Genomic DNA, 16761 nt, shown 5'->3' on the forward strand with positions numbered 1-16761 from the left:
GACAAAAAAAATCTTGGAATTATCAATTGGTGGGGGTAACAAAAGGTTTTTTTATTGTATTTACATTTATATTGGACAGTTCACTGAGTGATTATAAAATTCTAGCTGGGCTCAAAATGAGTTCGAAACTGCTAAGTTACTTAGTCGCGTAATATCCTAGTCCCTCTCCGTTTGTAATACAGTTCAATCCTCCGATTGTCCTTCTAGGTTTCGCTGTCTCAATTCTGAGCCGTCATCTGTGTTTCTAACTGATTCCTCTTTCTTCTCGTCTTCTGTATTCTCTAGAGGCTTGTTTATATCCTCTTCATCTTCCCCTTTCTCTTTCTTCTTCGGCTGTCCGGGTGGTCTGGGGAAAGGCAGGAAGAGCAGAGCAAATGATATAATGACAATGTAGAAATACAAGGACCTAAACAAAAATATCCCGTTTCTATTGATTTAAGTAACGTTTTTCAGAGCATATCATAAATATAGCCAGAGTTGCATAAAAATCTGATGTATATTCTCGATTGATTTAAATCCGATTTTTATTATTTTACCTTGATTTTTATTGGAAACGTTTTTGTTTCAAGAATCAATTAATTTACGCAAAATTACTGATTCAGCATCCGAAATATGTTTAATCAGAATAGTTAACCAGATAAACAGAGGTAATGAACATAGTCTGGATTGATACTGAAAACACATTGATAAGTTTCTTTTTGAAAACATGAAACTTTTTATAAGGCAATCTATTCACGACTGATATATTTCACTGCAGATTTATTATTATTAATGCTTAAGTCTCAAATGTCATAAATCCCAAATGGCATAATATTCATGCAAGTTGCATTGAACAAATTTGTCGGGAATTTTTTCTGCGAACAAGGAATGAAAAGTAGTAAAGTTGCTAATTCAATTGTCGTTAGACATTCTTATTTGAAGAAATTTTCAAGATTTTATTAGAAGCATAAAGCTTACACTAAGTTTCTTGTAATCAGTTTTTCCTGCAAATTTGTTGCTCAACATTTATTTGGAAGCAATTAATTCCAAATCTTGTTTACACGTTTTCGTTCCCCATAAAAAGGAGAAATGATCGGTGATGGAAAGCATTTGAGTTTCAATCAAAACTTAAAATTTATGACATTTGGGGCAAAAATTCATTTTTATGCCATTTAGGAATTATGCCATTTGGGAATTATGACATTTGAGAAGTTACTGTATCATTCTTAAGCAAAAAATGGGAAATAATTATATCCAGAGGCTTCACATTGATTGCTAATTATAAGCAGATAGGATTGCTTCAGTTAGTAACAAAATTGCTTCCACGTTACTTGCTTCCACGTTACTTGCTTCCACGTTAATTGCTTCCTCATCTGGTAAGTTTCAATGTGAGAAAAATACAAGTAACAAGTAACCATTCTACTTGTAATCAAACGATTCCTTCTTCAAACCAAATATGTAACATAAAATTAATTATTTCTAAGTTTACTAAGTTAACAATTTTTTCGACATACTTAACTCTATATTTCAACAGGAAGCTCCATCAAAAACATGTATCAAGCAGATTGAGCCAATTGAAAATCGAATTTTAAGTTCGAGAAAAAAATTGGCACTCAAAAATCAGCCTACAGGCGGTGTTGGAGACATTTTTATTCAATTCAGAGACAGCCTTGCAAACAATTTAATTTGAATAACTCAAGAAAACCAAACAGAAAATATAATCATTAGATAGTTGTCAAAGTCTGAATGAATTAAAGGAAACTGAGGAAAAATTATTTGTTTCTTTTGCACAATTTTTAAACTCGGAAAAATATATCGACTTAAAGCTCTTAAGAATCTTATTTGAAACATTTTTTTATTCAGATAACTGACCAATTAGAGAAACTGTCAATATGCTATCTTTTCATTCGTCTCTTCCATCTACACGCCCCACCACACAATGCCTCAATTTTATGGCATAATGAATGAGTAATTTATCAAGGTTATGGATGAAAACCAAAAATGTTTCTCATGACTTAATTACTCCGCATGTCAATTTTCATAAAAATTGAATCATACGAACAATAATTTTACTTGTTAAAATTCGCAGATGAGGGAGGAAAAAGAGCCTTTCATTCACCTGCAAATTCTGAAAAGTGAACTCAATCGAAGATTAAAGTCAATCGCGGTTTTCGGTATTGCTTTTTTTGCAATTGGAGAGCATTATTCGCCTTCCTAATAGCAAATTTATTTGAGGGTAGTTAAGAAAATCATAAGTCAAACTGCCAAAGATAAATCAGAGCGTTGACAGCTTTAAACATAGCCAAAAAACATTTGTTAGAGTCAATGAAAGCAAAGAAACAGAAAAAATTGACATGCTTTTGAGAAACTTCAGCTTTCGAATTTCGAAGAAAAAATATATGGCCTTAAAACTCTTCGAATTTCAGGAACAATTTATGATCGAAACTTATTTGAGCATAACCAACTGACAGTTGAAAAAGTGTAATGAACGCGAGGAAACTGAAAAAAAATAAATGGCCTTAAAGCTCTTTGACTTTGTAGAACAATTTATGATGAGAACTTTTTTGTTAAAATTAACCCTATTTGAAAAAACTGGATCAATAGGTAAAACTTTTTATTTCGCTTGGAAATCTGATAATTAATTTCCACTTTCGCAATTATAAGTCGATCACGTTTTTCGTAACCTTTACATTTTTGCTGTTCGATAGTGGAGTTTGCCTTCCTTTTAACAATAGAAATGCACCGAACTTAGGTGAACTTAAAAAGAAATCACAAGTCAAACCGCGAAAAATCAAAATTGAGCGTGAACAAATTTTAAGACTTTATCCTGAAAAAAAATCAGCAAGACCAATTATATAAGAACACTCACTATGTTCATTACTCTTAATAAATTACCTCAATTTGAGAAAACGAGTGTTCGGTAAACTTTTTATTCCGCTGGAAAATCCAAAAATTAATTTCCACTTTCGAAACTGGAAATCGAGCACGAACTAGTAACCGAAAAAAATTAAAAACTTAAACGCATGGACATTGAAAGAAGTACGTGAACATTATTTCCCACTAAATTAATTGTTTCAAGCCGTTGCAGTTGATCTATGATAGTATGATGGTCACAATAACTTACTTGTAGACTTTAAGTACGATGGACAGTCGAAGTAGGATCTGTGCTGTGACAGCAAAACTTAGTGCCAAGTGGGTGCCCACGAAAGTGATCAACCCATACAATATCTGCTTTGATGTGGATGTCTGGAAAAACGGTCGAATCGACTTTCTGATCTGAAATCAAACATTGAGAAACATAACAGTAAATTTTCCATCAAAGAGCGACTTCCTATTTAGCTGTCATCATTTATTGCTTAACGGTCATCCTTCAACTTTTTTCCTCTATTCATATTTTATTATCACAGCCACGAGATAACGAAATTGCATAATTGTGGTTTTAATCGCAGACAATTTTTTTTTTTCAAATCATTTTTGACGCAAACATGATTTTCACCGTCGCAAGCTTGTTAAAATTTCAAATTAACTTGTCTTTGGAGGAATTGTGTTCGCCATATGATAAATGAGCTTTTCAAGATCAGTCCACTTTTAAAACTAATTAAGCAATTTTGTTTGCTATTTATGAGGGGCGGATTTAAGGGGGGCCGGATGCCCCCCCCCTCCCCACCTTAGGGATTAGACCCCTTGCCGACCCAAAGGTTCCCCTTTGGTACTTTTTAAGAAATCCATTTTTGGCCGACTGACCTTAAAATTTTTCTAAAGGCGCCTTTGGCGCCAATATATACTAATGTCGAGGGGGAGCGCGCGCCAAAAAAACGCGATTTTATGTCAAAATTTTCCAAAAAGTGCCCAAAACAGCGTCTTTGTAGTGCTCTAGGAGAGCTTAGAAAATCAATTTGGTCGACCTAAAAAAAGTCATCAAAGCCCCTGCTATTAGTAACCGTTTTGATGACGACACATAATTTCTGTCACTTATTTGAATGAATGCGCATAACTCGGCTTTCTTCCATAATTTGATTGTCGGAATAAGTTATTAATTCGGTCTGTTTACCTTGCGCCCCAGTGAGACAAAGAGCATGCCCTGTCCGAAGGTGACATAGTAGCCGGGGTAGAATCCGTGCCAGAAGGCGGACAGGAGGAAGACTGCATTGGTGGCGTGCTTCTTGTTCACCACCCTCGTGTAGCAGATGAATCGCAGCCACTTCGCAGTCTGCTTGTTCCACTCGTCAAACACCACTTTGAAACTAGTCGCAGTCTGAATTGAACAACAAACAACATCATAACCATTAATTACCACTGCTACCGATCTCACACAACTGACAATGAAATCGCAAAAACTTAGGTTATGTTGGATTAAAATTTGAAGTGTTAATAAATCAGCCGAAGCATAGGCCAACAAAAATTAGTCAGTATATATTGGTCAGTAACCAAAAATATAGTCAGTCGAAACTTTTCGTTATACCAATGAAATTTAATGACTTTCGTATTACATAAGTATTATATACCAATTACGTTTCGTGTTACATAACTATTATATAACAATTACGAATTTTCGGCTGACTGATACTGGCTGGCTTATATACCACCAAAACTTGGTTATTATCAATGAGTATTATTATTTACACGATCTTCTCGTAAATAATAACTACCATTCACAGAGCATTAACAAATTTGATTCGTAAATTTTCAGTACATTTATAGCTCAGATTTTTAAAAACAAGATGTTTGTTACAACAATCACTCACCTCCAATTTGACCAGAGTGCAGTTCTTAATGAGATCCCACTTCTCCTGGCCGTCCTCGGTCCAGCCGGAGAAGCCGAAGCCGGCGGCGTAGCTGATGCACTCGCCCAGCTTCCACGCAAAGTAGTATCGGAAGCGGTAGAAGAAACAGGTCAAGTAGCAGTACACCACCTTGTACATGAACGAAGTGTCTCTGATGAAGTCATCCTCTAGAAATAAAAAAGACGAAATGAAGATTATACAAAATATAGACTGCGTGCAGAAGACTATCTCCTAATTTCGGATCCTTCTTTCATTGCAGAAAAATTGCAACCAAACTTGTTTGAAATTCGATTTGAGTACTGTTGATAAAATTTGATTAGAATTTACATTAACGAAAACAAAATGTCAGGATACGCACTAGCCATAGATCCAGTGGGGAAAAGAGGACATAGCTTGGCCACGACCAAACCACACAGAGCACACGCAGCCAAGTTAACGACGAAAGCTTTCTGAAAGCAGGAGAAAAAAGTAAGGACATGAAACTCGACAAGATTATCATTGCCTTTCAAATGAGGTAACGGGATCAGCCACGTAATCAAATTACTTACGATTGGAGATGGGTACTTTTCGAAGCTTCTGGCAGAGTTCTAAAACAGAAAACGCACATTAGAATATTGCTAACCAGTCAATATGGAAGTATTTTTGTGCGGGCAAGGGAAACGAGTGTTGCGTCTACCTACCGATGAGCTATCAGTGGTGTCAGCGTCGAGCAGTTGGTCGCCGACTGGCTTTTTAAACGGCACAAGATGACGCCCCTGCATGAATTCAATATAGTCATTGAAGAAGTAACAGGGTCCAGTTTGAAACCCCAAGAAGCCCATTAAATAGCTGCAGTAGGCAAGGAACGACGGCAGTTTATCCACTTTGTGCTTCCTGTGATCATCGTTAGTTAGTTCACTATCTGGCTTCTGACCTTAACACACTTTAATGATACAAGTACCATATAATAACCCTAAATGAACTAAATAAGGGTGTTGGGAAATTAGACAATCAAATTAGACGACCCGAATTTAGACAATAAATTTAGACAATAAATTGCGAGCAAATTGCGAGAAAATTATTTACAGACTTAAATTTTTTTTCAGTTGAGTTACCACTGGTTATCCAACCGCACATCGCGTTTTAATGTCACAGTTGTTTTATTTATGCATTTCAAAACTTTTCTGATAAAATGTTTTTCAATAAATTTATTATAATTCTAATCGGTTATGTGATTATTAACTTTTTACTTTAGTTTAACTTCATTCTAAACCAAAAAATGGTGGCCTAGTTCTTATCGTCTTAATTCACAGAAAGGTATCTTCTGAAATTAATCATTAAATGCCATCCAACGTTTCAATCTTGGAGCTTCAGAGAAAAAATATATATTTATTTCATGGTTACACTTTTTTGAAACAAACTGATCCAGAATACAAAAATGAAAGAAAGTTAATCAATTTTTTTACGCAATTTTATTGTTCTGGCTCTTTTTCAAACTATGAAGCATGTCGCGTTTTTTTTCACGCCCCTTGCACGTTTGTTATTGGAGAACTACAATTGCTTTCCATTTCTCAAATGAATTTGAAGAGAAACAAAAAATCAAAACGCGGAATGAAAAGTTAAGAAGTAAAACATTTTAAAACTTTTCGTAATTATTGTCAAAAAGCAAACAAAGCTAACTTTAAATTTTATGCCCATAAATCTCATTGAATTTCACAAACAATTAATGACTGCTGATTTTTCGATAAAATTAACCCAAATTGAGAAAACCTCATCAATAGGTAAAAATTGTAATTAGCTGGGAAATCTTATAATTAAATTCCATTTCCGAAATAAAAAGTCTATCACGTTTTTCATGACCCTTACATTTTCCTGTTCAATGACAAAAGAAATAAAGTGAATTCAAATAAATCAAAATTCAAACCGCGAAAAAAAATCAAAATTGAGCATGAACAAAACTTACTTAAAACTTTTTTATGATAGAAAAAAATCACCAAGACCTATATAAGAGTACTCACTATGTTCAGTAACCTTAAACATTATTTGTAAAACCTAACGTCGAAAAAAAATGAAAAAAAAAGGTAGAAAAACTACATTTTATAATACTTTCATAAGTTTGTCTCGAATCAAGTTTAATTTGAGGGAAACAGTCGTGAAAAAAAAACAATCGCTAGCATTAAATGAACTTTCAAAAAAATTTCGAGCGAATAATAAGCCGGCAATTTGTGGTCGGACGCCAGTTGAACCGCAGACAAAATTGTTATGAAAAAATTTTAAGGAAGGAAGTAAATGAAGTCCTGTTTTCAACTAGAAACTACCGCCTTTGGGAAACATAGAAAAAAAAACACTTTCTCGAACAACACAATATAAGGCGAGAACCACATAAAAATTTAAAGCAAAAGCAAATAACGATTTTATACAGAATTAGGGTTGATTAAGTTACAAATTACAGGAATTAACTGCAACTATTTTTAATTGAAGTGGTATAATATATCATTGCTGGCTATTGTCAATCAGAATATAAATATGTTTTCGATGTATTGTATTTTGCTTGACTGATGTCGTGTTTGGCTGAATGTTACAATGACTTCAACTCAGGGATGCGATTCATGATGGAGAGTCTGAACAAAGCTTTGAATAAGGTGAGTACTCAATCATAATAATTCTTTACAGAGCTCTTAGTTATCATGGCTTTCCCTATTTTTGTACTGTGTCTCACAATTACAGCTCTCTCTCTTGTTTGCATTAGACGAATGCAAAATAGCATTTACATTATCTAGCATTGACCTTAATTTTTTAGTAGCTCATTGGTCCAATTATGTTTGAGGTTGCAAATGCGTTGCGCCCGAATTTGAAGTTTACGATTGAGCATGAGGTGAACGGCAAGATCCCGTTTCTGGACATGATGATTGAGCGCGGAGATAACTGTGTGTCCACAAGTTGGTACCACAAACCCACGGATACCGGCCTTTATCTGTCCTATCACGCATGTGCACCAGTCAAAAACAAGCGGAATATTGTCGAGGGCACTGTTCATAAGATACATCACGCCATGTCTGATTGGGTTACTTTCGATAATGGAATACAGAAACTCAAGGAAGACTTGGCTAAGAACCAGTACCCGCCATCGTTCGTAGATCCCATCATTTCACGGACGATTGAGAAGATACGGCAGAATCCCTCGAATGGTGAACTTGAGAGTCATGTCGCTTCCCGCCTGACTGATCACAATGAGCGACCCGTCATGGTGTTACCTTACCGTGGTAGCATCTCTGATCAGTTTGGCAAGAGGCTCAAAAAGATTCAAGATGTGAGCGTAATTTTCACCACCAGGAAGCCGAAAACTCTCATGCCTTCTCTCAAAGCGCCGGTTGCTGCAGAGCTAAGAAGTCGTGTGGTGTATAAAATTCGTTGTTCGGGCTAAAACGCCCGCTACGTCGGGCAAACAGTCCGCCACTTCTGCACACGATTGAAGGAGCATCTGAAGACAACGCACCTGTTGGAGAGCACCTTACTGGCTGCGAAGGAGTCACCAGATACGAAACAAAGATCCTTGCCCAGGCACCTGACCTGATCACTCTTTTGACATTGGAAGCGTTGCATATACAGCGTAGGCAACCACAGCTGAACATCCGAGAGGAATATCGGCAAAGAACTCTGACTATCCGGTTGTGAACACGGCCCGGGGAGTCTGGCCGAAGGCTGGCTACCGCGGGTCGTGTCTCCCTGTTCTATTTTCTGTATGTTGCATACTAGTATGTTTCAGTGTCTGATGATGCATACTAGTTATGCGAAAAGCTTCACAATTCAGTTTTGAACATTGATTCCAGTTTTCAACACGCAATAGAAAATAGTAGTTGCGTAGCTTTTCGCTACAAGTGGAAACTGCTTAACTCTTAAACAGAATCCCCGCTGTGGCGATAAAGCCGGCAAAACGCAGATGAACAATCGACCTTTTTTCATACGAAAAATTTTGCCAAAAGAAGTCCAAGCAGAATTCGAACTCACAACCTTTATCATACCACTCATAGACATTTCCCGCAGACCAAAAGTGCTAAAGAATGTGTGAAGTTGCAATTCATACACAGAGGTGAAGCTGCACTTCGTAAACACAAGAGATAACACGGCAAGAACTAGCTCTAAAAAGGTTCAAAAATGATGAAATTTGACAATCAGAAAGCGGGAATTTCGACTGATGTTGTTATCGAACCCCCAACCTGAATATTACGTCTGACGTCGTTGCACCAGCGTCATGGCCATTTGACAATCGGCAAATACTAGGCAGCAAAATAGCAGAAATGAAAGATGCGGTAACTAAGCCGACAAAAACTAGCAGACGAACTATCCACCAATCTTTTTTCAACAGAAAACTATTGCTTAAAAAAACAGAACCAGGCTGCATTTGAACTCAAGACTTTGTTGTCAAGGTCATTTGGCAATCAGAAAAAACTAGCCAGCAATATAGCAGATGCGAAAGAAGCTATTTATTTGCCAATTCTAAAAACTAAACATTTGATATGTACCAGAGTCGAACCCCTGATCTAAAGAATCAGAATATCACGTACTCGGTCCTGCGCCATGGTCGCTTGTAATACGAAGAAACATTAGTTGTATTTGCAAAGTGCAGCTTCGCCTCTGTGTTGACGATTTTCAAGCGACCATCGACTTTGGTAAATATCAAATATTTAGTTTTTAGAATTGGCAATTAAATAGCTTCTTTCGCATCTGCTATATTGCTGGCTAGTGTTTTCTGATTGCCAACTGACCATGACAACAAAGTTTTGAGTTCGAATCCAGCCTGGTTCTGTTTTTTTAAGCAAAAGTTTTTCGCTCGAAAAAAGATACTGGATAGTTCGTCTGCTAGTTTTTGTCGGCTTAGTTACCACATCTTTCGTTTCTGCTATTTTGCTGCCTAATATTTGCCGATTGTCAAATGGCCATGACGCTGGTGCGACGACGTCAGAAGTAATATTCAGATTGGAGGTTCGATTACGACACAAGTCGAAATTCCCGCTTTCTGATTGTCAAATTTTGTCATTTTTGAACCTTTTTAGAGCTAGTTCTTGCCGTGTTATCTCTTGTGTTTACGAAAGGCAGCTTCACCTCTGTGTATGAATTCCAACTTCACACTTTCTTTAGCACTTTTGGTCTGCGCGAAATGTCTATGAGTGGTATGATAAAGGTTGTGAGTTCGAATTCTGCTCGGACTTCTTTTGGCAAAATTTTTCGTATGAAAAAAGAGGTCGATTGTTCATCTGCTTTTTTGTCGGCTTTTTCTGCCACAGCGCGATTCTATTTGTCAGTTAAGATGATCCGGTGCAGCATTGCAGAGATCGAGACGGCTCAATAAGGGAAGGCATACAAGTTTTAAAATTAAAAACACTTTTTTTTCTGTTTCAGAACGTGTTTTTTGTCTTGTTTTAAAACATTCCGAACCCTGATAACTGCCAATGCAATGCCAGCAAAAGTAACACCAAATGAGCGCTTTTATTTGCGAGTTGGATGGGGTGGACTTCGTAATTTGACACTACGCTCGCTGGCTTTTGTACTCAAGTAAATGTTCGAAATTATTCGATGATTATGTTAGACGCTGTACACCAGGAAAAATTATGCTCTGACTTGATAACGCTTGATAATCACAAACGTAAATAACACAAACTGAAATTTCTATCAACACCGTAATGTAAGCTTTAGGCATGCTTCGAACTCTTTCTCGGTTCAGCCACTTGTCACTTCTCAGTTACCTCAAATCGTACCACGGGCTTTTCCATCATAGCATCCTGGCCTCTTTCCCATCATAGCATCCTGGCAGATTATAGCCACACAATAGTAAAATCACATTATTCGGGCTATAACTTTTTTGTTAATAAGCTAGGGTGTTATAGTGGGGGAAAAAGTTATAGTGGGGAAAAGGCTCTTTACTATAGGGAACTTGTTGACACAAAAAAAGTCTTGTAGTTCCCGATTATACAAAACGCTTACTCCGGGAGAATATACAAGCGCGCTTACTCCGGGAGAATATACGAGCGAAATTCGAAAAAACAACAGCTTAAGACGCATTGCAAAAAAAAAAGACTAGATACGTATTGTGTAGTTACCCTCGTGTAGTTACGGTCCGTGCAAATCATAAGCATTCTGCTGAAAATTCTTTTTAAAAACCGCTAAAAGAAAGGTTCATTTTTTACCATAACAAAACATGCACAACACAACATGCAAAACAGCCTTTACAAAACAACATGCATAGTTCTAAAAAAATTACCGTCACAGTAAGCCCATCCAATTATTGAGACCTTTTGAGTCCAAATCATAAGCGGGCCAGTTATGTCGAGTTTATAAGACCCATAGTCAAAGACCTGGCGATACATATGACTCAACGACAAATAAAGCATTGCACAGCCTAGAAGCACTCTAAAATCAAACAAGATTATGAAACTGGCTTCTAAAACGGATCAATATTGTGATTGTTACGTATTTTGCATAAATTTACCTTCCAACAGCTTCTGACTTTCCGTAAATCATAAGCACCGGGTACGCCACCACTGTCGGTATTAAAACATGGAATATTTGCCTAAAATCAGAAATTTTTTTATTCTTTGTTAGACCAAAACGTGAAACTAATCAATTATTTATACATACCATCGAAAGCAAACTACTCCGAACATTAATCCAATCAATAAACAAAAGAGATGTCTTGCGGATTCCCCGACTCTTGAAGCTGGTAAACCATATTGGAGCAAAAATGCAAAAGGTACTGATACTATTTGAGTCATCAGAAACAAAGCCTGATCAATAGGCAACCCTGTCAAAGCCATCGTATACTCTTCAAAGGAGTCAAGATACGAGCGCTCATGATTACCATACAACGAATCCAAAGGATTGTCCGCCATCTCATTCATTAGATTATAAGGCAACTATTCTATATCATACAAATCTGTAAGTTGAAAAACTATATCCCTCATAATGCTCTAATAAAAATTATAATAATAATCATAATAAATTGTTTCCAGAATAAGTATAAGCATAATAAGTCTGATGATATAATCATGATGTAATTTTGGCGCAAATTTCAAATTTGCAAACTTCTGATTGGTTGAATTTGTCTTAGGGTATTTTTATGATCGATGATCATTTTATAAAATTTTAATGCGTTAAACCTGATGATGCACAAATGTGCGAAAACGTTCGTAATTACATTTTGTAAATACTTCAAAAACATTATAAATATACTTCAAATTAAAATGGGCCCTTCCGTCATGCGACGGTACGTGCACAGGTTAGATAGAGCCGTACCAACGCTATATAAATACATCGGCAAAATTTTATGAATCAATCAGGTCGATTATAATGCATCCAGAGAATTGTCAATTAAAATCTACACTCCTCGATGATAGCACTGATAGAATTGTCTATGTTGGATGTTTTTCTAAGATTTTTGCACCGCCTTAGGCAGAGGATTGCACTCCTCAGAAGTGCACAACTTATTTTTGTTCTTATAAAAAGTTTATTGTGTCCGAGTATGATTCGTCCCGTTTTTCGCTTAGTTTCTCTGCTAGTTTCTGGACGGTTTTTGTAGAGCCTGGTGCTGCTCCTCCGGTACACGCAAAAATTAAGGGAACAAAGCTGCTGTGTTCCACATCCAGAATTCTTTGTTGGTATTTTAATGATTTGACACTCATGATATTTGTAGGCAACAGATATAGTTTAAGGGCAGGATTTAGCATGGGTGTTGGAAAGTTTTACGTCGAACAAGTTTCGGCTGAATCCACTTCCCCAGAGTGTATTTGCCTTGATGTCAAGTCGAGCGTCATCTTCAGTTGTGGTTGTTTTGTTGTGAAAGCTTCCGCCTTCCAACGATTGAAGTTTTGGCTCTCTTTCAACATCATGGCATACTTTGTCCAGGAGTGTCGCAAAGGTATCGCGAATTTCATTGTGTCCTAGGTGAGTCTATACACCTTTGGGACAGTGTGGAGAGTCGGTCAGTGTGAACGGTTGTCCACATGGGCATGTATGTGGAGTGTTTGGTGGTTCCCATCGATACCTCAGATGTTATCCATCTTTAAACTCTGATTTGTCAATGGGAAATTGTATTTTTTAAGAGTGGCACGCTTAGCCAATTCGATGCTCCTTTTTGTGACGCTAGATTTATTGTCAGTTTTTTTCTGAAGAGCAATTTTCCACAATTTTAGCCTTTTTTGAGAGTGCGATGTTCTGTCTCTCAATTTTGATTTTTCTATTTATCAGAGTTTGTTCCGTTTCAGCTATTTCTGGATCACTGTTTTCTAATGGATCACAAATGGCTCGTGACCACTCATAATTTCTGAAAAAGTCCGTGTTACGGAGAAGGTCTCATCCTCCCATTCTGCAAAAAGGCTGCGATCTTCATCGGTTATATGGTTTTTACCAGTAATACTAGGAAGTAGCTGCTGTCTTACGTTTTTCTCGATTTCATCCGTTTTCTTGAATGCTTCCGGAGTTGTTCTGGTTAGAAAGTTCAATTTATTTTGAACTCCCTTGTATAGCAGGAGTATGCATTTTGTGGTGGTGTTTTAGCTATTTTGGAAAGCTTTTCAGTTAGGGTAGCTGTCTTTTCAAATTCGCTTTCCATGTGTTTATCGCATGCTGATGGTGTTCCTATACCCAATCCAAGGTCTCCAAAACCATTTACCATTGTACTATTTGTGCCTTCGAATACATTTATGGCGCTTTCCCGACAGTTTTTCTTCACTATGAGTTGACACTTGGAAGGCTTTTTTTTGTATCCGAAAGCCTTTCCGTGCACATCCATCCAGGTTGTCCAGTATTGCGCGGAGACTATTAAGATCACCTGCAGCGCTTTTGTCATCTGCGTACAGTTTTTGGGTGACATTTGGTTTTTGTAGGAGCTCAATCAGTGGGATTATCCCAATTCTGTACATAGCCATTGCGAGGGGATCACCTGGCGTTGTGCCTTCGGTAGAAATCAAAACCGTGTTATTGACATACAAATTGAGGGATGTTTGTATGAGTTGGATGATGTAAACATCCCCCAGCATGATGTAGTGCCGGACAAAGGATTTCTACATTTTTAGAGCAATTTTTTCCGATATTTTTGAGGTCTGATTTTATACATTGGGTGATTGTTTTGCCAATTAACCTTCTCAGAACCTCGCCTATACCAATGGGCCGTACCCCTGGATTTTTGTCCAGAGGTATCAGGCGACACAAGTTGTACGCCGATAGGTTTTCACGGGGGACAAATTTACTTGCTTTTTTATAGGATAGCTCAGCAAAGCTCAATGGATGTCTGGTTGAAGTGAGTTAATATCCTTCTCCATTTGCACGCATCTAGACCTGAGGTACCGTGGCTTCCGTGCGTTTTCAGGGTTGATTTTCGAACTGTCTTGGCGTTTATTTGTTCGAACCCAGAGGGGTGGTATGGCATTGTGTGTTCACTCACTTCAGTTATATTGTTAGTGTTCGCTGTCTTGGCTTGGGGGTGTTTTCTTTCAGTATACTAAGGGCTGTTTTTTCTTCAATGAATTAGTTTAGGGGAAGTGCTCCTTTTGTTTTCTTGTCTGAAAGGCAGCTAATGACGGCAGATATTTTGCCTGTACTCATTACTTTATCGAATTGCTTACCTTTCTCGTTTACTTCGCACTTCTTCTGTTTTGGATGTCTAATTTGGACAGTTTTCGCTTCAAGGAAAAGTTCGTCTAGTAGGCCTTGCTGCAATAATAAATATATATTAATATCTTCTTTTTGCAAAACTAGCAGGTTAGAGAGTATCATGGTTTCCGAAATTGTGATGGTCACATTGGTAAGTCATTGAAACCAAATAATGATACGTATTTCTTCTCTTCCAAGTATTAATTCTCTTCCACCTGCACATTACTTCTCTTCCAAGATATATCCTGCACTCGTGCTTCATCTTTTCTCTCAGTCAAAAAAAAAACTTATTGGAAATTAAAAACAAAAAAAAATCGAGATGACTGGGACTCGAAACAGACACCTACACGTCTAGAAATCCAAAATTCTTCGAAAGTAATGAATCAATTTTTTTAAATTCAGTATATCAGAGGGTCAGAAGTTATTATGGCTACTGGCAGTGAGTCTACTGAAAGAGTAAAAATTAATTGGCACAACGTGGTGAACAACATCATTAACTACCACAGAACGAACAATTACATAACCGCCCAGCTTATGACGAGGATCTCACAAGCTACTTGAAGTCGAAGCAGCAGCACATTTTGGCAATCGTCTAATGCAGACGAACAACTATCTTCTGCAGTACTCTCGTCTGGCATTACCTCTTCCAAGAGGAGAAGGCAAACAGGTAAGGTGGGACCCCTGATGAAGAACGGGAAGATGCTTGAGGACAAACAAGAGACTTCAGACAGGCTGAACACCTATTTTTAGTCAGTTTTTGATGCCGAAGAGTTTGAAATAACACTAGTAGCAAAAAAATTTCGTGGTAGCCAAAAATACAAAACTCTTGCTTTATCTGTTCTCTCAGTCAAGAAAAATTATTGTGGAACTTAAAAACAAAAAGAAAATCGAGATGGTTGGGACTCAAAACTAACACCTGCACATCTAGAAGTAAAAAATTCTTCAAAATTAATTATTTAATTCTTTGTTATTTTTCTTTAGTAAATCAGAAAGTCAAAAATTATCATGGTGAAAACCGAAGTTACATCACTAGTCCTTCATCATTTCATTAATTAGGGAAAGCAAAAGAAAGTATGAAATGAAATAATTGTTAACAAATTTCAATCTATTTTGTACACTTGTGGACAAAATTAAACGCAAATTCTAGATTTTACCCAGTAAACTGCCTTTTTTCAATGTAAATTTTGGATAACATTTCCTTCGAAATTCAGTAAAATTTATACCTTGACCGAAATCAAATGATCAGAAAAACCATCTGTGAAAGTATCAATATTTGGTTTCAATGACTTACCAATGTAACCCGGGTCTGAAAATGCCAGTTTTCCTCATCTGCACTAAGTTTTTTACTTCATGTGAATATGTAAAAAACGTCTTGAGTTTAGTGAAAACTTCACTGATTGTTTCCCTTTTCTCGCTGAGAATGTTTCACGTTGCATGAACAGAAAGATTATTCGAGAAAGATTTCACCACGATGCAAAACTTAGTGCAGATGAGGAAAACTGGCTTTTTCAGGCCCAGATTACATTGGTAAGTCATTCAAACCAAATATTGATCTTTTCACAGAAGGTTGGTCTGATCATTTGCTATCGGTCAATGCAAAATTTTTACTGAATTTTGAAAGAATTGTTGTCCAAAATATATATTGAAAGCAGGCATTTTACAGAGTAAAATCCTGAATTTGCGCTTACGTTTGTCCACTAGTGTATGAGTATGTAGAAATTGGCCAATTTTTATTTGAGTTACAGATGTTTCATAATCTAGCAGCTACCTCGCTGTCTCAAAGCATAAACAGCCTCAACAAAAGCGCGAAAAAACAAAAAGAGTGCATTGCTACAGGTATTCCTGGCCTCTCCCTCAACAATTATGCGCCGAACCAAAACAAATACCTTCGCCATCAACGATGAGGGAAAAAATGATCAAGCACAACCTGGTAAACAACACCATTTACCAACAATGTGTCGAGAATCTCACGAGCTACTTGAAGTCGACAAACAGCACATAGAGGCGATCGTCTAATGCAGACGAACTACTATTGTCTACATTACCTCTTGTCTGGTTTTGATTCTCTTCCAAAAGGAAAAGGCAAACCGGCCAGCCAGCCTAACTTCGATGGTCTATAAATGCCTTGAGCGACCAATTCAAGAGAAATTGATTTCCCATTTGAAAGAAAATGATTTACTTGGATATAGTCAGACGGGTTTCATGAATTTGCTCAATTTCTTTGAATAAATCGACTGGAAACTTGATTTGAAGACACCAGGCGCTGGGCTGTATCTGGATTCTCCAAAGCGTTTGATAAAATGCCACGTAGACGTTGATTTGATAAAATCAAAGTCAATGAATTGTATGAGCAAATCAACAAAAAGATTGAGTC

General features: G+C 37.1%; 1 protein-coding gene across 1 annotated transcript in view; it reads right to left on the reverse strand.

The window, feature by feature from the left end:
• The window catches only part of LOC134846863 (lysophospholipid acyltransferase 1-like), an 86700-nt gene continuing 69939 nt past the window's right edge, over positions 1 to 16761 (reverse strand). Inside the window, exons 2-11 of the mRNA XM_063864267.1 lie at positions 11379 to 11675; positions 11230 to 11310; positions 11002 to 11150; positions 5444 to 5676; positions 5312 to 5350; positions 5122 to 5212; positions 4725 to 4930; positions 4031 to 4234; positions 3104 to 3255; positions 1 to 406 (exon numbers count right to left, since the gene is read on the reverse strand). Of these exons, the coding sequence (XP_063720337.1) occupies positions 184 to 406; positions 3104 to 3255; positions 4031 to 4234; positions 4725 to 4930; positions 5122 to 5212; positions 5312 to 5350; positions 5444 to 5676; positions 11002 to 11150; positions 11230 to 11310; positions 11379 to 11638 (1638 nt within the window). The 5' untranslated portion in view covers positions 11639 to 11675 and the 3' untranslated portion in view covers positions 1 to 183. The remainder of the gene's footprint in view (positions 407 to 3103; positions 3256 to 4030; positions 4235 to 4724; positions 4931 to 5121; positions 5213 to 5311; positions 5351 to 5443; positions 5677 to 11001; positions 11151 to 11229; positions 11311 to 11378; positions 11676 to 16761) is intronic.

Source organism: Symsagittifera roscoffensis, chromosome 5, assembly GCF_963678635.1.
Source record: "Symsagittifera roscoffensis chromosome 5, txSymRosc1.1, whole genome shotgun sequence".
NCBI classification, from domain to species: domain Eukaryota; kingdom Metazoa; phylum Xenacoelomorpha; order Acoela; family Convolutidae; genus Symsagittifera; species Symsagittifera roscoffensis.